The following is a 24420-nucleotide window of genomic DNA, read 5'->3' as shown; positions in this document are numbered from 1 at the left end:
ATTTTGTTTTATTTCCACCTTTCTGACAGTCAAACATTAATTGCCTTGCAGAACACTGAAGTCATTTTTATCAGTTTGCTAAAGAAATTTGGCTTTTATTAATCTTTTCCACTGAGGCACTCAATGTATTTGAAACGAAGTGTTTAAATTCCACACTATTGGCTAGCTTCAACTATTCGCTGCATTTCAAGTGCACGTTTTCGTCTTCCAACATGTGTGGCATTATGCCATAATAAAAAACCAAACATGAGATAATACAGTACTGGTACTACCTAGAAAATTTACATTCCGAAAACCACACTGAAAAGCTTAATATCAGTTTGAGGCCTACTTCATTGGGAATCTGGACATACTAATGTGCACTTTAAGCACACACTTTAAATGTGCACATTTTAGTATGGATCACGAAATTCCAATGCTCTTGGAGTATCCATTGATGTCTTGTTTCTTTTATGACATAATGCAAGATCTTTTAATGTTTTACACGTATGGACATATGGGCCTCCTACGTCGTCATAGCTGCGCAGGCACGGTTGCGCCTGTTAGCTGGTGCTTTCTGGCAACTGGTGAAACAGACCAATTTCTAACAGTTCACGGGAAAATATTATAAATGGTGGTTTGTAAAGCGTTGCTTTCAAAGTAAGCTTCCTTTTATGCAAGTTGAACTATGTGCGAGAATGTACTATCAATTTCTTAAATCGCAGTGTGTTTGACTATCATTTGAGAATCATCTCTTTGATGACGAGCCATTTAGAAGAATTTTGAGCCCAGGAGATTAGACATTTATGCCATTATTTAAAATTTTACTGGCACATTTGTGTGATGTATCTTAAAAGTGTAATACTTTCAAAAAAGATCAATATTATATGTGAATGCTGAGTTTTTCTTGTAGCTTATTAACCTTATAGGCCAGTATCAATGTGAAAGCTTGATTTTCTTGTAGCAATGCTATGTATATTAATTTAAACCATTAACTTTTCCTATTGGTGTGTTCGCACTACTTAACAGTGATGTTGCCATTGGCTGAAGATTGTAATAGATTAATTATTCCTTGCTACTGTAGTGTTATCTTGAAGCTGTGAGAAAGGAGGACAGGCATTCCAAGGCGTGGAAACAGACAATGCTGAGGGCAGACGAAACTAGGAGAGATATTGTTACATGAAGTAAACAGTAAGGGGAGAGCCTTGCGAAAATGCAGACGCATTCCCAGGGCATTAGTTATACTCTTCAAGGAATTAACATGTAACGTCATATGTCGTCTAGACGTAGTAGTAGGTTGTCACCGTAGAACTTTGTAACCAACAGGCACGTACTAGTGTAGAAAGCCAGCTTGATACCAGCCCTGAGAACAGCAATGTCAGTATACTCACAAGGGTTAAAAAGATTGCAAAAATGCCAAAAACTGTTGACCCTGCAGTCCCTACTCCGGGGAGCCCGAGGGGCAGGGCTGAATGACTTATAATAATAATGTTGCAAGGCTTATTTGGCAAAGCAGTTACGTTATCTTTCAGCTCAACAGTGTTGATACCAAACTGCATTAACATCCCCGCCTTAGGAGCAGTAGTGGGGACCTAACTAAACCATGATTGTCAGGCACCTGCAAGAGACCTACGGGATTGGCTGGATGGCTTTAAGTGGGGAGAAACAGTGCCCCCACGTGACTCTTTAAAACCCCTAGATTTCGCATTTTGGCAGAGTTCTCAGTCAGATGATCTGGGCGCTGAATCCACATCCGTCGACTCAAGCCTCGGTTCAGCTCTGCATAAGTCTGCTCTCTCTCACTTGGAGTGCCTCAGTGATCAGTGTCACATTCATTATGTATTGTTTTGCAATTAAGTTGTTGCCTTAAGATACTGTTAGTGTTTGGTACTTTGGTTAGCATCCACTCCTGGGACTTCTGCACTGGCTTCTGTTGTAACAATGTTACTCATGCTTTTTCTAACCCTAGAGCTAGCCTCCAGTGTATTAGCTAGTCTCGTCTGGAATAAACAACTATTTAAAAACCCTGTTTGTCCGAGAGTCTCCACGAGTTCCCTACCGAGTCTCACTATCTGCATTTCTAGTAAATGCCTGTACTAGTGTTGGCTCAGATAGAAGAAAACAATCAGATGCCTTCACTGTGAATTGTACTTCTGCTCTGTACCGCTCCAGAGCGTAGACTGACCAGCAACCCCTTTTTCCCTCTCCCACCTATGTCAGGACACGACACTATATCATGTGTCCTATGCTCTGAATATCCGCTGTCATTGGCTGGCGAGATCACGTGACATGAGCTATGACTGGCTTACAAAAGCGCATCGCAGTCTCTGGAAAGTAACATGCGGTGTTTGGTGGAAATCGAATTTATACTTTCGTAATATGAAAATATGCAGCGTACAAGTTGCTGCACATCAAAGATCTTTCCAAAACGTGTTTTTTTTCCTGTGTTTCCTTTTCTAAAGTGCCAGGAAATTCTATGCCCGTGCATAAAACCATAACCATTCAAAGGATTGACAAGTTTTACGGTTCTGAGGGAAAATATACTGTCATTTAACATGGAAAAAGTGTGTTTACACCTGGAAAAAAGCAAATTTTAAATCGGGAAATCCGAGAATTTTTTTTTCCTTGTCCACGTATACACCCTGCATTATGATATTATGGAAAGGGTAGATTTGTACTACACACTCACTCACTCATTCACGTAAATGTAACTGTCACACATGACAACTGTCTCTGGCTGTGAAGACAGAGGTTATATGTGAGACAGTTGCATGCCAAACACTTACTTGTTTAGCAGTCTTTTTGTTGTGCCTGTCTGCAACGGAACATTCGGGAGTATTGGGCATGGGGCTGCAAACTAATGCAGCACCTACTTCCTTTTTTGTGTTGCAGTGCCTCTCCTCCAACCATCCTTCCTTATCTTCCTTATGTTCTCATGATGGCAGCCTTTTATGTTGACCTAGCTATCCCCTAGGTTTACCTTTCTTGACATATTCATTCATTTACATTACATCACCTTTCAGTTGGAGTAATTTTTGTGTTTGATCTAAATTCTCAATTTTTTTTTCTGTAGTGTGGCCTGACAGGGGAAGAATACCTTAAATTGCTCCTACTGAATGCAATGTTACAGATCATGTGTGCACTAAAACTGTGTAGTCTCATATATGCACATAAAAGCCAGTGTGGTAGCCAGTCCTATGTGGGGGTCATTATCTGCCTTATTGGTAGAGCCTCCTGACAACTCAAGGATCACATTGCTGATGCACAAGCTACTAACTCCTCAGGCATGTGAAGGAGTCTACTTGGGGCATTTGACTCCCGGCAATGACTGTCATGCCAGATGAATTGGTTGCAGCTGGCTGGCTTCTGTGGTGGGAATCCTGGATTGGAATGGGTGACATCAAGGGGATGTTTTGCATATGAAACATATCAAGTTAAACCTAAACAATGGATGCTCTAATCTGTCAGGTCATCAGACGGGTCTAGAAATTTCAATAAAGATGGTGCTAATCTTCCTCCTTTCCCAAACTTGCTATACTGTGGGAAGAGGGACAGGCCAGATGATTGGGAGCAAAACATTTCATCTGACACCTGCTATCTTTTCAAACAGATGGAGGACGAAACCATTATTTTTTTGAGGGGCACATTGGAGATAAATTTAGAGAAGTTCAGTCACTGTGGAAAAATGCACAGTGGATCGTTACTGAATAAAGCCTCCTCTGCTGCACACACTACTGGTCTCCAGACATGTGAATGACTGAGTGACGTATCAGTGACCATTGCACCACAGAAAATTTTTAATATAGTCCAAGAAGTCTCCTTCCACAGATACCTAACACTCCTGGCAGATGAAGCACTATGGGCTCATTTCAAACAGTGCGGCACGCATACAAAAAGCCCCGAGTATAATCTGACAGATACAGGCACTTTCATTTTAGCCTTTGAAGAAAAATTTTTCCTGGGGAAAATTAGTAATGGCACATAGGTACAATGTGAAACATCACATCCCGCCACCGATGGTTTCTGATGCACATGTTTCAGTCTTACGTCGTCCCACCACAGGGTGGACACGAAGTGTGGAAGCTGCATATGATCACTCCACACAGGTAGTTATTGTGGACAAACGTGCTCTGTGTGTCAATTGTTGGGAACATTTGCCCCAATGTTCACCAGTTTGTAGCCCACTTTTTAAGAAAGAAAACAGGATATAAGAATATAACTGTGTAACACACACACACACACACACACACACACACACACACACACCCTATTAACATGCTGACCAATTATGTGGAAGTTGCAGACATCCACCACCATAGAGTGTCAGATTATTTAGGTAGCAGCGAGTACAGCAGCGGTCTAGCTCACTTCCCTGGGACACTCCTGACTATAGCCTTGAATCTGATGAACACTCGCTGTCCAGAGTAATATGCTGGGTGCTGTTACTAAACAAGCATTTGAGACACTCACATCTGAGAACCTATCAATGTGATCATACCTTCATTGAGTTTGTTGTGGGGCATTGTTTCAAGTGGGTGTCACAGTCTGTAATCTGCTGCAAACTTAGGCTTTGCTTTCCTAGCTTGTTTGTAATCTGATTAATTCATTTCTTCCTTTATCTTTCTCTTACCCAAGAATTCATTCCCAAACTGCACTTTAGCTGTTGTGTTTATTGAGATGTCAGCACCAATTCTGACTGGCTTTCAATATATATCTTTTAAGATGTTGTTTTCATTTTGTTCCTCGTCATCCTCGGAATTGTTGTTCTTATGAAATTTAAGTCTACCGCTTACAGTCAGTAAATATTTATGTTGCTTTGGATGCATGTTTCGAAACTGGTTGTGGTAACTGATACATGGAAGTTGTGGTTCAAATCATTAGTATCAGATTAGATCAAGAACTGGCAGCCTATGCTTGTGAATTCTGCTATCAGAAAAGTCACTTATAATTGTTATAAGAGGGTTGGAACTTATGTAGTGGCATCTATTTATTCACAACTGATACAAAAGAGTTACATGTTTGCACCTGTTACTGTCTTTCGAAGTAGTCACCAGTGTTGTGGAGAACCCGTTGCCAGCGATGTGGAAGGGGCAGTGTACCATTAGCAGAACCTGTTCTGTTGATGGTGCGAATGGAGTGGTCTAAAGTTATGATGGTTCTCGTGTGCGACTGTGATGGTGTTATGCTAACGCATTATGTTCCTCCACAGCAGGCCGTCAGTGCACAGCTTTACTGTTCGTGTTTGGAGCATCACCTGCAACCAGCTTTGCGAAAGAAGCGGCGATGCTTTCTGTGCGACCCACCCATCATTTTGTATGAGAATGTGCGGGCCCATACTGTTCAAGCTGTGGGTGCTCTGTTCAGTCGATGGGACTGAGAAGTACTGTACCATCCACCACATTCCCCAGACTTAAGTCCTCGTGACTTTGATTTGATTCCGAAGATGAAGGAACCACTTTGTGGCATTTGCCTCAGAACTGTTCAGGAGATTCGACAGGCAGTAGACCACTCCATTCACACCATCAACAGAACAGGCTCTACTAACGGTATACTACGCCTTCCCCATCACTGGCAATGGGCTCTGCAAAATGCTGGTGACTACTTTGAAGAACAGTAACAGGTGCAAACATGTAACTCTTTTGTATCAGTTTTGAATAAATAGTTGCCAGCATTTAAGTTCCAACCCTCGTACTATATCCTCACTGGGAAGGTTAAATATTTTCAGAAAAAACTTAATCCTTTATTATTGCACTTATCAGGCAAAAGAAAACGGATGATATCTTCTGAAATTAATATTAGTTTTGTGAAAGATTCAGGTGAAAGAAAACAATTTGGAAATGTTACTTAACACATACATTTTTTTATTCTCTGTTTTTTCTCTGCTCTTATTTCTTGTATTTAAAAAAGAAATGAATTATGTAGATGCACCTGCAATTTTTGTTGTGAATGAAGCCATATAGACTGCTTAATATGTTTGTTTGTTTATGGCATTTTGAATGCTACTATTATTAGTTCGATCTTTTAAAAGAACAGAAGAATGAGATATGTTAACTAAATGTTACCGGGTGACAAAAACTAAAAATTATTCCAAAAATAATACCTTTATATATGTGTTCTCTTGCTGCTCATAAAAAGTGATTTAAGTGAATACATTTTCACAATCATAAAATTAACATTTAGGATGACAGAATTAGTAAATGTGGAGTGTACAAAATTGTAACAAGAAAGGAAACCATGTGTGTACAACTTGAAAAACAAACGCAACATATTTACTACTGGTGCCATCGTTCGGCTTTATCACTTACATTTCTATTTAGACTTTTGAGCTGAGTTTGGCAGTTGATAGCACTCTAGGGCATAGGTTTCATCACAATCGACACTGAACTTTGTTTACAAGCTTTAGGTTGTGGTGAATGAATCTTCAGTTCTTTACTTTCGTAGCTTTTGTTGTCTGGCATGGTATAATTAACACTGCTCATTCTTATGTTTCTCTAGTCTTAAATACAGATCTGATGGTGGCATGAGTAAAATAAATAAATAAATAAACATATCAAATGATCTAGGTGGTTTTATTTGTAAAAATTTTATGGACTTCTATGGTACTTTTTATTTTATTTCAGAGTAAAGAACACATTTCAGATTCTGTCGCTGGATTGCAGAAATTGACTCGTATGTGGATGGTGCTCAGACTTTAGCCCTGAAATATTTCATCACCATTGATGTTCTCTGTTTGACAGGTTGTTGCTGTGGGACTGTGACAGCCGCAGCTACAGCTACTACGTGGAGGTGTCGGTGAACACTTGGGACTGGGAGGTGGTTGCCGACAAGACGAGAGAGGCATGCAGGTCCTGGCAAACCCTTACCTTCAAGCCCCGGCCCGTCGTCTTCATCCGCATTGTTGGGACACACAACACTGCTAATGAGGTCAGTCACTGTGGAAAGCTGCTTGGTGACTGTGGAGATGGGCTAATGTCAGGACGGACGCGCGCGTGCGCCCACACACACACACACACACACACACACACACACACACACACACACACACACACACACACTCTCTTCTTTTTTACATAAAATATAGCTGTGTTCACCCGAATAACACATTTTTAGCTTGTACAAAATTTGAGGCATCCCTGGGTCTTACATTTAAAGGGAAGCTTACATGTCTTGTACATTTGAAATACTATCACGAAAAATTCCAGAAATCACTTCACTCAATACGGTCCTACTTTTACATTCCCAGAATTACATTTTTCACGATGTTTTTATCAGTCCCTTGAAATTCTCTGTGTTCAGGACATTTATTCCAACTTGCTTTTGCATTGTCATGATTACAAATTTCCTGCTATTAACGGCTGATGAAACTTTAATGAGGAGAAACAGATACTCTGTTCTCCCTATTTATGACTCGGTGGAAGTCATTAAAGTTGGAGGAATTCGTGCTGTTAGTGCTTTGTCTCTTAACACTGCAAACCTAACAATAACTATACCAGACGTAGTGCTGTTTATAGTTTATCGAAGTGTCGGGTAGAGCTAAAACTTTAGTATTAGACTGAAAAGATGGAAAGTTTGCAGCGATAAGCTCTCTAGGGTAATATACAAAGATAATATACAAACTATGTTCGAACTGTCGCAGATATAGAGCCTCTTGTGAAAAAAGTGTGAACTCTGTGGGAACTGTTGGCATATTATTTTGTGGAAAAAAAGGTGGGGTGATGGTAGCGATTTTCAAAGCATTTGTAAAGTTCTGAACTAATAGGAAAGCCTTAACAATTTAATACGATAATATTTGTTACATACTTTTGGCACTTACCTTGGAATATGTTGTGATTTCTGAGGTGTTGGTTAGGATGGTACCCAACAGCAAAGGTAAAATTTTACTGCACCATTTCTGCACTAAAGTCCAGGTTTTGTAACCTGCTTCAGATTTCTGCTAGCTGTCTGATGCAGACACCAAAACTTTTAAATATATTTCTCAACTAGGGGGGAAAAAAAGCCATAAGAAATTGAAACAAACTGTATAATTATGGGTTTTTAGTTAAAAAAGCATGAATGACCAGTATGCTTGTGGAATGAAAAACCAATATATTTTCTTAAAAATTTCCCTCAATTTTGCATTTTTCTCAAATTTACTCTGTGAAAAGTGTAAAAGAGGGATTCCACTGTATTAAAAAGTATAATTGTTAAAACTTCTTTCGAGGGGACTGCACATACTTATCATCAGTTTCATCCACATTTATGGTGTGTGCAGGGCATGGTTAGAAACGAAAGTGACGGAAGTGAGAGCTCCGTAAGGCCAAGCAATTACAATAGCAGTTTTGGTGGGGGTCAAGCAAGGCCTGAGTGACTTGTGTTATCGTGTTTTCCAGTCAGCGGTTGGTGCAGCGGAAAAAAGTGCGAAATGACACTCTGAGGGTTGTGGGGTTGAATCCTTGTGCAGAATATATTTTCTTTTTTTAATTTTTACGTTATTTACACTGCAAATAAACCTAAACAATCCTCAATATATTTTCATAAAAGGTACAAAATAGATTGAAAATATAGCCGTAATTCAAGGATCAAATTTCTTCTGTTAATTTCTCCACAGGGGGCCCACAGTCCTTGTGTGGGTATGTGTGTGGTGTGCACGGGGCCCTGAGCTATTGCAGTCTCCTTTCCTTTCCGGGCTGCATTACCATCCCTGTTCCTCTCCCTCCCTATCCTTACTCCTTTGTCCCTGTCCCTCCTTTTTCTTCTTAGTGGACTTCTTTATGTCGGCCTGGCTATCCTCCTGGATTCGTTTTGGTCTGTACTATTGTTTAGTTTGCTCTTTCCATCTCCTTTTCGGAATTTTTGGTCCCCTTGGGATTTGACCTCCATTTCCAAGGTTTTCTGTTCAGTGTGAGCCATTTGGGGATGAACTCCATACCTAGCTTCCACGGTGCAGGTTCCTGTCCCCCTCCCATCCCGTTTCCCTTTGCACCCTGGCTCCCCCCCTGCTAGGTCACCAGCACAGTAGCCAGTTTGTGTGGTGGTGCTGTTAAGTACCCACTTGGCTGAGCCCCCTGAAACCACAGGGATCACACTGCTAGTACCTGAGCTGTTAACGCCTCGTGTATACCCAGTAGTCGATGCTCATCACTTTGGGGTGCCAGAACTCCTGGCAATGGCCGCCGTGCCAGATGGCCCTTGCTGTGGCTGGTTGGCGCCCACGGGGCGAGCCCCTGGCCGGAGTGGGTGATACTAGGGCGGGCGCCTTGAGCATGAAGCGACAAAAGCTTCACCATCGTGGCCATTCTGTGGCCATCTCATAAGTGGTAGCAGGCGTGACACTCCTTCCGTTCCTTCGGCCCTCCCCTCCCAGGCAACCCCCTGGGAGGAGGATCAAGCTCGCCGGCTTGGGTTGAAACCTTTCCCTCGGTACCTGGTTTGTACCAGGACGGATGGCGGAAGTTTTGCCACGACAAAGCCTTTGTTTTTCGTGGAGACAATTGAAGATAAGTATGGCAAAGTGGGATCGATGAGTAAAATGCGGTCCAGTACTTTGCTCATAAAGACATCTTCTGCTGCCCAATCTGACTCTCTGCGCGCTTGTGACCGTCTCGGTGACGTCCCAGTCTCTGTCATGCCCCACCAATCTTTGAACTTGGTGCAGGGCATTCATTTCCACTGACACCTTCTTCTCCAAACTGACAAGGAGCTCCGTGCTAACCTCGAGCGGCAAGGGGTTCGTTTTATCCACCGTGTGCTGTGCGGCCCTCCGAACAATTGCACCGCTACGGGCACATTTATCCTGGCCTTCGAGGGGGATGTCCTCCCAGAGAAGGTCAAGGTAATGGCGTATCGGTGTGATGTAATATCTTATATTCCACTACCAATGATATACTTTAAATGCTTACGATTTGGACACACGTCTTCTGCTGCACCACTGATCCTCTCTGCGGTGACTGTGGACGCTCCCTCTGTGAGGGGAGTGCCTGTGCTCCCCCTCTAGTGTGTGTAAATTGTCTTGGACAGCATTCTCCACGCTCGCCTGTATGCCCGGTGTTTGTGAAAGAAAGGAGCATTCAAGAGTACAAAACCTTAGATCGGCTCACCTACACTGAGGCTCATCAAAAGTATGACCAGCTCCAGCCCATGTCTATGTCTTCTACTTTTGCTTCCGTTACATCCTTTCCCACTTCTATCCCCTCCTCTTCCCAGCCCCACCCCATTCGCCCCATGCTTTCAGCCTCCTCCTCCCTCTCCCACTCCCCCTCCCTGTCAGTACCCATACCAGCCCTTTCGGGTGCAGTAGCCTCATAATATAAAGCCAACAGAACTCGTCAGAACGTGACCTACAGGCCTGCAAGTACTGATAAGATGCTGTGTTGACTTAGCTGCTGCTAGAGCTCGCAGGATCGCGCTATAGTTTTAACTTAGCGCGATCTGCTGGAAAGGGTCTGCTTCCAGCCGCCATTGCTGTTTTTCTGCGCGCTACTTCCTGCCACGCCCAGCGAACTTCCTGCCGCGCCTTGGCTACTGCTAATTATCTGCAGGATGTGTGACGTATGGTGCAGCTCTTATCAGTACTTGCAGGCCTGTACGTCACGTTCTGACGAGTTCTGTTTGCTTTATATTACGAGGCTACTGCATTTAATTTAACATGAGGCAACTGCATTTAATTTAACACGAGGCAACTGCATGTTTTACACAGCCATGCATCGTTGTTTTTGGTTTTGTTGATTATATTAATTGATTGATTGATTATGCAGCAGTTCCGACTGCTGGGGAGGTGGGTGGGTTGTTTAATATTAATTTATAATTTCTACACATTGATCTTGCCAAAAGCCGAGAAGCGATTTTTCTTAGTGTTGTAGCCCACTGGGGCACTCTGGGATGCTCTCTGGGTTACTGGGTTTAATATTAATTTATAATTTGTACACATTGATCTTGCCAAAAGCCGAGAAGCGATTCTTCTTAGTGTGGTTATTCTGGGATCAAATATATTCTTTATTGTTTAATCTTTATTTATTGACCAGTATGTAGTTGTGAAGCATCCTTATCTATCTCTCCCACCAGAGAAGTGCTCACCTACTTTGGTGGCCGCTGGTACTGGAGCTTCCTCCCCGGACTCCTTTTCCTGGCACCCCTATGAAAGGATATCTACTGCTCCACATCGGCAGCATGATCCGTGGCCAGTGGACGCCAAGATTGCCTGGTGTAATTCTGTGCCCACTCTCACTGAAGTCTGCCCTTCTCTTCCTTCCCAAGAGAAGAAGCAGAAACACAGGGTCAAGGGAAAGGCCCGTCTGGTACCCCCTGAGGTGCAGCCTCCCCATCCTCCAGTCAGTGAACCAACAGAGTCTGACCCCACCTGTATGGATATTACCCCATCCTTTTCGGCGACAAATGGCGACTCAGCTTTGTGACTGACTCCGGCCCTTTCACTTCCCATTTGGACTTCGGCTTGAGAATTCTCCAGTGGAATTGTAATGGATATTTGCATCACCTTCCAGAGTTGCGGCCCCTTCTTTCCTTCTACTCTGCCGTTTATATTGTGCTCCAGGAGACCCATTTTGTCAATTCTTACTCACCCGCCCTTCATGGGTTCCACGCTTTGTCGGAACCGAATTGGCCTCTTGCGGGCTTCTGGTGGTGTTTGCACCTTGGTCCGCAAGGACATTGTTAGTAAATGGGTTCCCTTCCATACCAGTCTGGAAGCCATTGCTGTCAGGGTCCATCTGGCCACTCCAGTCACAATCTGTATCCTCTGCCTCCCACCTGACATGCTGCCCACATCCCACCCATGCCCTCACCACCCTTCAATAACTCCTTTCTCCCTTCCTGCTATTAGGGGAGCAACGCCCACAACCCTCTTTGGGTAGTCATACGACTGCTGCCCTGGGCAGGACATTTGAAGCTGTTCAGTCAGGGCTTGACCTCTGTTTACTAAACACAGGTGCTCCCACACACTTTAGCGTGGTGCACAGCACTTTCTATACGATTGACCTCTCCATCTGCAGTCCCGGCCTTCTTCCCTCCATTCAGTGGGGAGTCCACGATGATTTACATAACAGAGACCATTCCCCAATTGTTTTGACCTTCCTTCAGTGTATCTCACTCCATCACCCTCCCAGGTGGGCATATCTAAGGCTGATTGGGGTGCCTTCTCCTCTGCTCCCATCCCCCCTGTATTGCCACAGGACAGTGTTGATGAATCTACTCAGACTTTAACTGCTGCCATCCTTTCAGCAGCTGTTTCAGCAATACCTTCTTCCTGAGTTTCCCCACACCCGAAGATGGTCCCTTTGATGGACTCCGGAAATTGCTGCAGCCATAAAAGACCGCTGCTGTGCTCTTCAACACTTCAAGCGGCACCCTTCTACTGATCCGTGCCCGGATCCGCTACCTAATCAAATTTCAGAAACTGATTTGCTGGGAACGATATGTAGCTGCCATAGGACCACACATCCCGTCTTCCAAGTCTGGGCGAAACTCGGGCGAATTTTTGGCCACCGTCGCCCCACTGGGGTTGCAGGAATTTCTGTGCAAGGTGTTGTCCTTACCAATCCGGACTTTGTAGCAGAAAATTTCGCTCAACACTTTGCTCAAGCTTCGACATCGGCTCAGTATCCGCCCAAGTTCCTTTTCGTGAAAGAGCGCTCGTTTATCACTGCTTGGTGCCATATGAGGCTCCATTCAGCGAGTGGGAATTTGCCAGCACCCTCGCCCTTTGTCCTGACACAGCTCCTGGACCAGATCGGATACATAACCAAATGCTCCAACACTTATCGATGGCTGGCGACCATCATGTACTGATCCTCTTCAACTGTCTGTGGAGTGAGGGAGTCTTTCCTACCCAGTGGCAGGAAAGCATTGTTGTTCCAGTGTTGAAGCCAGTTGGGTAGCTACCTTAGCTAGCCTTACGAACACCCTCTGCAAGCTCCTTGAATGCATGGTGAGTCGGCGGCTGTTTTGGATTCTTGAATCCCGCGACCTTTTGTCATCGACTCAAAGTGAGTTTCGCTGTGGCCGCTCTACGGTGGATAACTTGGTGCACTCGAAGTATGCTATCTGGTTGGCTTTTGCCCATCGGCAACACCTCCTTGCAGTCTTCTTTGATCTGCATAAAGCCTATGACACCACCTGGTGCCACCACGTCCTCACCATTCTTCACGAATGGGGCCTTCGTGGGGCTCTGCCCATTTTTATCCGTAACTTCCTTTTGTCGCTCTTTTTGGGTCCAAGTTGGCTGCTCCTACAGCACTCTCCATCGGCAAGAAAATGGGGGATTCTGTGCTGAGCGTTCCTCTCTTTCTCATAACCATTAATGGCCTGGTAACAGCTGTTGGGCTGACAGTGTCACCTCTTTGTATGCTGACGATTTTTGTATCTACTTCGCTTCCTCCATAATGTGTGCTGCCAAACACTGTCTACAGGGGCAATCTATCGGGCGCACTCATGGGCGTTCTCCCATGTCTTTCAGTTTTTGGTGGCCAAGACGTGTGTCGTGCATTTCTGCTGTTGCCGTACAGTCCATCCCCATCCGGAACTGTTCTTCAATGGTCAGCCCCTCGAGGTAGTGGACACCCATCGCTTCTTGAATCTGATCTTCGATGACCGGCTGACATGGCTCCCTGGTCTTCGCCAGCGGAAGAGGATGTGCTGTCCCATCTCAATGTTCTTAGGTCTCTGTGCAATGCCGCTTGGGGTGCAGACCACTCTGTTCTCCTGCGATTGTATCAAGTGTTGGTCCAGTCTCATTTAGACTATGGAAGTCCTGTCTACGGTTCTGCATTAACTTCGACGCTGCAGATCCTAGACCTCATCCACCACCGTGGGGTCCGACTTGCGGCTGGTGCCTTCCGGACTAGCCCCGTACTTAGCCTTTTCGCAGAGGCAGGGACTCCACCACTGCGAGTTTTGCGCCAACAGCAGCTGATATCTTGTGCGCTCTGCATTCGCTGCACCTCAAAGCACCCCAATTATAGTCTCCTTTATCCAGACACGGAGATCACCCTGCCGCAGCGGCGACTACGATGTGGGCTTACTATGGCTGTCCGCATTCAGTCGCTCTTTTCTGAACTTTCACACGCATACCCCTCCTTGGTGCGTCTCTCGGCCACAGATCTGTCTTGATCTCTCAATCGATTCAAAGGATTTTGTCCCTCCGATGGATCTTCACCACCAGTTCTACTGTCTCCTCAGTTCATTCCAGGGTTCAGAAGGGATTTATACTGATGGCTCCATGGTTGCTGGCCACACTGGTTTTGCTTGCACCTAAGACGTGACGCACAGAACTTCGTTCCTTGCCAGATGGCTGTAGTATGGTTACTGCAGAATTGGTAGCCATCTTGTGCGCTCTGGACTGTATCCGCCCGTGCTCGGGACTATACTTCACTATCTGTAGTGACTCATTGAGCGGTTTGCACGCTATTGGCCAGTGCTTCCTTTGCCACCCATTGGTCATCGGTATCCAGGACTCCCTTTCTCTCCTTGCTCAACATGGATGCTCGGTGGTTTTCATTTGGACCACATGCCATGTTGGGATTCCTGGCAATGAACTTGCCGATCGACTGGCTAAGTTAGCTACTACCAGGCCGTCTCTTGCTATTGGCATTCTGGAAATAGACCTTCGCTCGGCATTACATCATCAGGTTTTCGCCTTTGGTATGCAAAATGGCACACTCTTTCTTCACCGAACGAGCTCAGGGTGATTGACGATTCTACAACTCCATGGCAGTCCTCCTCCTGGGCCTCTTGTAAGGCATCTTGTTGTCCTCTGCCGGCTCCGCGTTGGCCGTACTTGGCTGACTCACGGTTATCTCCTCCGTCGTGAGGATCCCCCTCTCTCCGTTGTGGATCGATGTTGACTATGGCTCAAATCTTATTGGACTACCCCAGCTTAACCACCCTGCAACGGACTTTCAGCTTTCCAGACTCGCTACTGATGGTGTTGGCTGACAGTGCCTCAATGGCGGATCTTGTTTTACGTAGTATTCGTGATGGGGGGTTTTTATCGCTTTATTTAAGGGAGGGACCTTCCATCTTATTGGTGAGTGGGGGGTATGGCAGGCCCTCTTGCTCACCCCTTTGCCCCAACTGGAGTGACTTCAACTGGGCTTGGTGGTTCACCCCGGCCCTCTGCCTTCCCACTCCTTTCCTTATGGGGTCTGTTATGTCTTGAGCATCTCTCTTGTCTCCTGTGCTTCTTCCTTCACGCTCCTGCCATTAGTCACTTTCTTTCCCTCACCTCTTCCATCCTTTTCCTTCCTTCTCTGTCAATAGTTTTATCATTTTATGGATATTGTAGTTCCCTCTTTTAACGTGGGATTTTATCAGTTTTAGTTAATCTAAGGTCGGAGGGACTGATAACTGCATAGTTTGGTCCCTTCTCCAACCAACCAACCAATCAATCAATCTTCTGTTAATTTACTCATGGGGGAAGACAGACAAATTCACAACTATAGAGCAAGATTTCTCAAGATGGTGAAAGATTGTCATCGTGCATTGTCAAAGTGTTTTTTCCCAAATGCACTCTGCAACTGCAACCTTGTGATGTCTATATTTTTTGCCTGGTTAAGAACTTAACTGAAAATCCTCCAAACTGCTGTTCTCTCATTCAGAGAGAAAAAGGAATCTTATTCCATGTAGACTGCATGAAAATACATTCTGCTGTAAAGCACCAGCTATCTTCGCCAATATTTGGTAAAATGATGCGTTATGCATGGTTTGCTGCCAAAGTGTGCAATGATAGATGAACTTTATTGGCTGTAAACCAAGCTTGTTTTTCTGCACTTTAGAAATTCTAAACCAATCATGTAATTGTCAAAATGTAACATTTATAATGTGTGCAAGATGCCAGGATAATTACGGCTTCCTGCCAGTTCACCGTGAATTTCATCTCCAGCATGTGTGTATCATCAACTGCAAAATAATAAAAGTACCTAACTTTATATATAAAGTTCTCAAAAACATTTAATTTTATATACAAAGTCCTCATGTGTGCCGTAAAATTCCTTTCTGAAAATTTATTTGCAATCCCAGATTTTCCATCACCTTTTCTTTTCGTGCCTCTTATAAAAGTATTAATAAGTAAAATATATTGAGCATTATTTGGATTTATTAGCAATGTGTGTAACAAAAATTGAAGATGAAAATAAAAGGAAAACAGGAAGTTTCTCCAAAGGGACTCGACCCCATGATTCTTGGGTTATTATTGTTCTGCACTCCTTCTGCTGAGTCGACCGCTGCCTGGAAACTAAGCTAGTATAAATGGCTCATGCCTTGCCCGAACAGTGCCAAAAATGCTAAACAGTTTGCCAGTGGGAATTCCCAGTTCTGTCATTTTCATTGATGCCCAAGCATATACCAATAAATTGGTCAGTGTTAATGAGTGAGTGCAGTCTCCTTGTTACACACTTCGATCATTTCCACATCAACTCTCTCTGCAGTGTGTGTGTGTGGATCAGTGTGAGCTTCAGCTTGAAGATATTGAATACAGTTGACAGTGATGATATTTGCTTGTACATTAGGTGTTTAGGGCAAGCCCCATACACAGCCTTTTGCCAAGGATTGTGATCTTCCAAGATCCATCTGGGAGGAACTCCATGTGATGCTACACGTAGATGTGCTCTCCCGTCATAAACATTTGAATGGGTTGCCTGTCTGCTGTCAGATCAGATATACAAAACTGGTCTGAAATGTCCTTGGCTTCATAGTGAAAATGAATATTCATGTTTTCAGAAATCTTATTTGCCTTAACATTAATACACCTCATCCTGTGATATTCCAGTGACATTCAATCCCTGTAGTGTTCCCCCGGAAATGCAGCAAAATATTCACCTACAGTTGCAATCACTTTTCAGTTGGGCAAAGTATGCTGACTGCCAAGGCAGACATTGACTTTTGGGAAGAGGTGAAAGTCTGAGGGAACTAAATCTGGGCAACTGGGCTGAAGTTCTAACACTTTGTAGTGCAAGTCTGTCAATTTTTCCCAATGTTCAGACACTTTTTTGGGTAGGTGCGTTGTCCAGATGACAGTTCATTTCTTTCTTTTTCAAATCGTGTCTCAAATTTTAGCATCCAGATCTTTTAGAAGATTAAAACAATTTTCCTCAGTTATTATGTGATTCTTCAGTTTCTCCCGGCATATTTCTTGCTCGAACAGTCCACGGGTTTACTGCCAGAAATATTGTGCCCGTCAGACACTGTGGACCAGCGGTACACTCGTCGACTGTTCCTCAGTTCCTTTCACATCCCAAAACTCTGATGCTGTGCTGGCGAATGATATTATCTTCGTATTCTTTGGTGGTGAAGAACTGGCTTCCGTCCACTGTATAGATTGTTATTTTGATTCTCCAACGAATTGGACACGAACACTCTTTTCCAGGTATTCCACTGTGTGCACCTGGAGTGCCCTGCGCAGATTTCTGAAGACTCGCCTCCTCCCTCCACTGGCAACAGCTTGGGCCACAGCCCACCATCCGCACCGAAGGTCCTGCCCACTCCACCGACTCCTGCTAGTGGCAGCACCAGTGGTGGCAACAGCAGTAAACTCCAGGCGCAGAGGCAGCAGGATGACGACGACGATCGGCAAGAGGAGCAGCGGCAGCAGCAGTGGGAGGACCGTGAGCAGCAGCAGCGCCAGCAGCAGCAACAGCAGCAGGAACTGGAAAAGGACCTGCAGCGCCTGCACGACAACCCCAGCCACCAGTGTCAGCAGAGAGGTTCGCGTGAGGAGCACGTTCGTCGCCGTCTCTGCTACCTGGCAGTGGGACCCGGTCCTTCTGCTGCACCTGCCTCGGAGAGCTTCCCTGCTGCCAGTCCGCCCCCACCCCCATCGCTGTCACCAGCCGCGTCGTCCTCTCTGCCAGATGTTGCTGATGGCACGAGGGCTGAAGGGGAAGGAGAGGAAGTTGAAGAGGCGCGGCTGCCCCTAGAAGGTGGTGGATCGCCGTGATCTCCCCCTCCACCTTCCTGCTGCAGCTACTGTGGTGCCCTTGTGTTCCTGTGGGCGCCCTCGTAGCCCACCGGCGGGGAGTTCATCCGAGTCATTATCCTGCGTGTTTGTGATGTCACATCACCTAACTGCTGCACAAATAGTGTTTTGCCTGAGTTATGTTTGTGTCATGCTGTTGTGTGTACTTTCTGTTGCCTTTTGATAATTGTTTTCATTCCACAATCCTTTTTTTTGCTCTGCTACTTGGAAAAGATTGTTGACATGTTAAAGATGTTATTTTGCAAGTACACCTTACTGAACATATATTTCACATTGTACTTAATCATCCAAGCATATGCATATGGTCTCTCTCTCTCTCTCTCTCTCTAGTAAAGTTGAGGAAAGACTGCATTTTACTGGTGCCTCAGATACACCTCTTGTATTTATTACTTCCTGTAAAATTTTGAGACAGAAATGCTGTCCTGTTATGCACATTCAGGGGGTGAAAAACCAGTACTGCTAACAGGCACATGTAAAAATATGCAACACTAACCCAGTTTTCAGAACTAATAGTTGATTCCTTTGTGAGGAGAGAGCGTAGTTCAAGGAATGCTAAAAAGGAAGGGCAGATATCTCAGACTCCAAAATGACAGGGGTGCACTTGTGTTGAGGACATCTCCTGTATTTCCTGTTTTGCTTTTCATCTTCATTCTCTCTCTCCTCTTTCTCTTTTCTTACACACACACACACACACACACACACACACACACACACACACACACACACACACACACACACCGAAATATATGTCACAAATCGAAACATACTGTGTTCCAATTTATCAAAAGATGTTTTAATGTTAGTGACTGGAATGTAATGAGAAACTGCACTTGTACATCCTGCAGTGCTCAATGGTTAAGACACTGAACTTTCATTCAGGGCACTAGTAGTTCAACTTCGGACTTTGAGGTTTCACTAAAGCAAATGGCTACTTCGATAAAAAGTCAGGCCTCAAGAAGACAGTTAAGTGAAGAAAATTTAAGAGGAGCAATGAGAAGAGCTTGTCAATCATAGTGTTAGGTAAACAAGTAAAAAGTAAATTGCCAAAATAAAAATGAGACTGCAATAAAGAAAAAGTGGGTAGATTGATTTCATCTGGTCACAGGTAGTGATGCCTTTGTGCAATAATTACGGTACATTGAAGAGAGAGTGTGTGGGATTGTCTTAGTACTGTTCAGTAATTGTGACTGTCTTGAGAAGAAACAGAGAAAAGGCAATCATAGAAATGATTGAATCTTGTGTACCTGGGATTTATGAGCTGAGTAATGAGCAAACGTGAGAAACAAAACAGAGACCAAAATCATTATTATTTTTCCTTTCTTTTTCTTCTTTCAACTCTCCATCTAAATGTGTATGGAAATTTTCTATTTCATTGTCTGCTTTGCGTTTGCTTCTATTTTATCCTTCTAAGCCAGTATCTGTGGCTGTCTTCACTGTACACACAAACAGCATCAGCAAATGGCTGCTATTGATAGAAAGTGCCCATTTCATACCCTTCTTTTGATACCAGCTATGGAGTGCATTTGATGAAGTTACGTATGCATATTTATTTATATTGCTAATATTTTATTCATTAACATATAAATTGCAACCCACTTTTACCAGAATAATGAAATACAGAGCTAACTTTTAAATTGTTGATAATGAAGATGATAGAAAATGTTACCTTCTCTTCAGAAAAGCTGTGTTGAGCCCTGTGACTTGACATTTCTGGCTTTTCCATGATGTGTAGCCAAAAACACAGAGAAACAAATGGAGAATGCTTTGATGGGGAGTTTCTATTAAGGTTGGCCATTGATAGATCACCTTGTTTGTTGCCAGTTTTTCCTCCTGCTTTGTTGTAACTTTCCATCATTGATCTCTTGCAAAATAAATATGAACCTTAGCTATTGATAGTTTTGTCTTGTGATATGTGGATAAAGCAGCCTCTGTGACTTTAATATTTAGTTGGGGTTTTTGTCCATTAGATGAAGATTGTGTCTACTGAGTGTGTTTGTACCATTGGAGTGGAAATTTTCCCACATTCGTGGGTTTCCATTTTGTTTAGATTTTTACATGACCGTTGGTTGTTCATATATATATATAAATTTTGGAGAAGTTGTTGTTTATTTAGATTTTAATTGCTTGTGAATAGTTTTAACTTACTGCCATTAGGGGGTTTCATTGTTGGAAACAAGTACAAGTTTTATATTGTATACCACCCGAGCATGAAGAAGATATTTAAGCAAGTATTGGAGATTATAATTTATTAAGATACAAGGATATATAATTTTTGAGAAAATATAAATTCAGTGCTCACATATATATACATATTGAAAATAAGTAAATGTATAAATTGGTATTTAAATTTTAAAAAGACGGTAAATAAAAACTTGATAAGATATATTGAATAATTCGCATTAAAAGATAAAAAAAAAAACATTAGATGTCACTTCTTTGTTTATAAATTGATAGTGCTCCATAAAATATGGTGCTTTTGGCTATAATATAAAGTTACCACAATGAATAAGTTTATTAATTGACTATGTACGTAATACGAAAAAAATAAATTTTAATGTTGTTACATACAAAGATATAAGTAAAGTGCATACACTGCTCAATATTAGCTGTGCAGATATGCTATTTGGTAGCTTTCTTGCCTGTGTATTTGTATGGTCGAACACAACATGGAAAAAAAAAAACAGTTTTCGTGTTTGTTGCAATGTAGTGTAATGTACTGTTCATGAATAGTCTGAGAGCCTCTCTTTTAAGAGCCTCAAGGTAATTTAGTGTGGGAGTTGAAATGTTGAGATTCATTGTATAGATCTTCTTAACTTTCTTGGTTGTCCTTTATTTGCAAACAGTGTGGCAGAATTTAAGTATGAAGAACTTCCTTGTGTAACTTCACAATGAAATCATATTTATTATATTGAGAATCATTTCCTCATGTTTCCTTGTGCCTGTGGTCCGTCTGACCGTTGTGAATCGTCAGTGAATGCTTTGAGGTTTGTCTCCATCCACTCACAGTTTGTGAATACATACTTATTAATATACCTGTGAAATGACTAGGAGAATTGTCGGTAATTGATTAAAGTGTGATTCATCTAGGATATGAAATACACAGAATTAAAAGATTCTAGAAAGTTAATGTATGTTTTATGTCACTGGGTGATTTCTTCAAACTACAGGCAATCAGTACCATCCCAAAAAAACTTCCAGAGATGTTAACCTTGTTATTGAGGGAACACTTGGAAAATGGCAATGTCTTTCCTGCAGATGATGTGATACGGGTATAACTACAAATAAATTTTTTGGAATAAAATTTTTCTGTCTGTTGTAAGCCTAATACAATTACATAGAAACCACATCTTGATGTGTTAGTGAGAGCAATATTCCAGTAGTCTGGTGTTTGCTGTGGAGTTGTTTGCAAAGTTATGCACTGTACAAAAATGATTTTGTAAGTATACAACTTAAAATGGTTGTTGATTGCAATTGGATCAATTTTACTTGCAGTTAAGTCAGTGTGTTTAGTGTGTAAGTTTAATGGATTATATTTAGTGTTGAGCATGTGTAACCTCAGATACTTTCTGGCTTGTGGTGTAGTCAATAAAATGTGGTCATGTTCCTTTGAGAGGTAGTTGAGGGATTATTTGGTGATAGGCTGTGACGGTTAATGAAGGATGTTTGAAGGTACTGACTTTCGTAGAGAATAGAGGGTATATCCTTCGTTGTTTCATTTATGAGTTCTGGTGTTTATAGAATTTTTTTTCTTTCTTCCTAAATATGCAGCAACTGAAGAATGGAGTAGTTTCTGGATTTTAATAATGTATACTAGCAGAATGTAATTTTGTCTGCAGGAATACTGTAACTTTAGGCTCTATGACTTTTGAAAGAAGTCAAAGTGTATATTCAGTGTCTTACTGAAAACTGCTCAGAAGCTTTTAGACAAAACAGTTTTTTACATTCAGTCAAATTTTCCATAGACAGTTCATAATGCGAAGTATCCTATGTGTTGATTTATAAAGAAAATTTGAATTGTACCTATTTACTTTTCTCTGTAAGTAGAGAATTGTAAAGTGCAGGAGATGAAAATTTGTATGTTGCGTGATGTTCAGTGAGGTATGTACATGCCTCTATGCACACGGCAGACATAACCTAGGGAGCAATTTGGCTACTTATGGTAAAAGTACAATGAACTCTTTTGGGCATTAAAAAGTGCCACAATGTTCCTGCCTCTAATTAGATCATCTTCACCTCATAATATCGATCTTAAAGTCAGCTTAGCCTTGTAGGACAGTTGTGCTATAATAATTAGACAGTCTTGGAATAAGCATTTGCAGAGTAATTGCTTTTCAAAATTGACATTATATGTTGTGTCAAATTCATTTCTGTTGTAGGTGCAGTAGGAGGTAGTATCTTAGTTCATAGCAGAATGGATCACTAGGGCTCTGCAGAATCTTCTATAATGCTCTAACACAAGATTTAACTAGATTTTTTGAAAGTTTCTCAGAACAATTTGTAGTGTACTTGGATGCATATATTAAAATGGTCATTCATGGTGAAATGTCTGGATTAGTATTGTGAAACCACCTAGCTTACCTAAATATCATGAAAATAGACTTGTTTCATGTGTGTGAAAACGTGTAATTGTGAAGTTCTACATTGTAATCCAGAAAACTGTTTTGCTAAGCACTGTGCTGAGGAAAAACTTCCAGTTAAGTATTGTGCACTATCATATAAAGATTTCTCTTTGGCACATTTTTCTTGTCTTTGTATTTTGTTCATTTCCCTTCAATACAAATAACGAAGCACCGTGGAGTGGGCAATATGCACTCGTTAATAAGATTACTTCAGTTTATCAATGGAAATCTCCATCTTGACTAACTTTTTACAAAATTAACGTGCATGATGATATTTCTAGTCTCCTTTTTCTTGATTTCCTATGGTCACCAATAATGGTTATCTGTCCACACAAAAAAAGGTAGTTTCCAGACTATTTTGGTAGTTAACTATTGACGGATATTCCAGTTCCACTGGTGTTCCCAGTATCAAATGCTTTAATGGAAGTCCATGAAGTCATCACTGGATTTCTGGGTTTGATTAGCAAATGACCAAAAATATACTTTTGGGGTTCAGTTATTTTCCTGATCACCATATCGGAACTGAAACCAGACACTACTACATTCACAACTGTATCCAGGACTTGTACTCGTGTGATGGAACAAAAGTGTTAACACCCAGTTACACGAGTCTTGTTTCAGTGAATTTCAAGGGTAATTTATTGCAAAAAGTTCATAAAATTCTTAGTTTTGCTGACTACTGTTGCTACTATCTTGTCTAGACTTAGAACAGAAATACAGTAGACATTTTGATGGCATTCTTTATAATCATAGAACATTCTATTGATGTAAGCCATACAATTATATAATAAAAATTTAATCAAAATAGCAGTTTGGTTAATATAATCTGCAATAACAATTTCACTTTTTTTGCAATGCGCTATTTTGGTTTCATGTAACATATATATTACAGCTTTAATATTGTAAATAATTATTTTGTATCATCACATAAATAAAATATCTTACATTTACATGTTGCAGTTGTGTGGTTATTCTCTCTCTGTCCTTCTCCCACCACTCTCCCACCACTCCCCCCCCACTCTCCCCCCCCACTCTCCCCCCCCACTCTCACCCCCACACTCACCCCCACTCTCCCCCCCACTCTCTCCCCCCCACTCTCCCCCCCACTCTCCCCCCCACCCTCTCCTCCCACACTCCCCCCACTCTCTCCCCCACACTCTCTCCCCCACACTCTCTCCCCCCACTCTCCCCCCCCACTCTCTCCCCCCACTCTCTCCCCCCACTCTCTCCCCCCCCGCCGCTCTCCCCCCCCCCGCCGCTCTCCCCCCCCGCCGCTCTCCCCCCCCGCCGCTCTCCCCCCCCCGCCGCTCTCCCCCCCCCGCCGCTCTCCCCCCCCCCGCCGCTCTCCCCCCCCCCCCCCCCCGCCGCTCTCCCCCCCCCCGCCGCTCTCCCCCCCCCCCCCCCGCCGCTCTCCCCCCTGCCGCTCTCCCCCCCCCTGCCGCTCTCCCCCCCCTGCCGCTCTCCCCCCCTGCCGCTCTCCCCCCCCTGCCGCTCTCCCCCCCCTGCCGCTCTCCCCCCTGCCGCTCTCCCCCCCACTCTCCCCCCCACCGCCGCTCTCCCCCCCACCGCCGCTCTCCCCCCCACCGCCGCTCTCCCCCCCCCCCACCGCCGCTCTCCCCCCCCCACCGCCGCTCTCCCCCCCACCGCCGCTCTCCCCCCCACCGCCGCCCCCCCGCCGCTCTCCCCCGCCCCCCCCCCGCCGCTCTCCCCCGCCGCTCTCCCCCTCTACTCTCCCTCCGCCGCTCTCTCCCCCCGCCGCTCTCTCCCCCCCGCCGCTCTCTCCCCCCCGCCGCTCTCTCCCCCCCGCCGCTCTCTCCCCCCCCGCAGCTCTCTCCCCCCCCCGCCGCTCTCCCCCCCCCC

At 43.6% G+C, this 24420-nt stretch overlaps 1 protein-coding gene across 1 annotated transcript in view; it reads left to right on the top strand.

Annotated features, from left to right (window-relative positions):
- Window positions 1-23471, top strand: part of LOC124716956 (BTB/POZ domain-containing protein 9) — a 125597-nt gene extending 102126 nt beyond the window's left edge. Inside the window, exons 9-10 of the mRNA XM_047243550.1 lie at window positions 6717-6903; window positions 17333-23471. Of these exons, the coding sequence (XP_047099506.1) occupies window positions 6717-6903; window positions 17333-17902 (757 nt within the window). The 3' untranslated portion in view covers window positions 17903-23471. The remainder of the gene's footprint in view (window positions 1-6716; window positions 6904-17332) is intronic.
- Window positions 23472-24420: the final 949 nt, after the last annotated feature.

Source organism: Schistocerca piceifrons, chromosome 9, assembly GCF_021461385.2.
Source record: "Schistocerca piceifrons isolate TAMUIC-IGC-003096 chromosome 9, iqSchPice1.1, whole genome shotgun sequence".
Classification (NCBI taxonomy): Eukaryota; Metazoa; Arthropoda; class Insecta; order Orthoptera; family Acrididae; genus Schistocerca; species Schistocerca piceifrons.
Note: the sequence above shows the minus strand (reverse complement) of the source record. Positions and strands in the feature narration are given on the sequence as shown.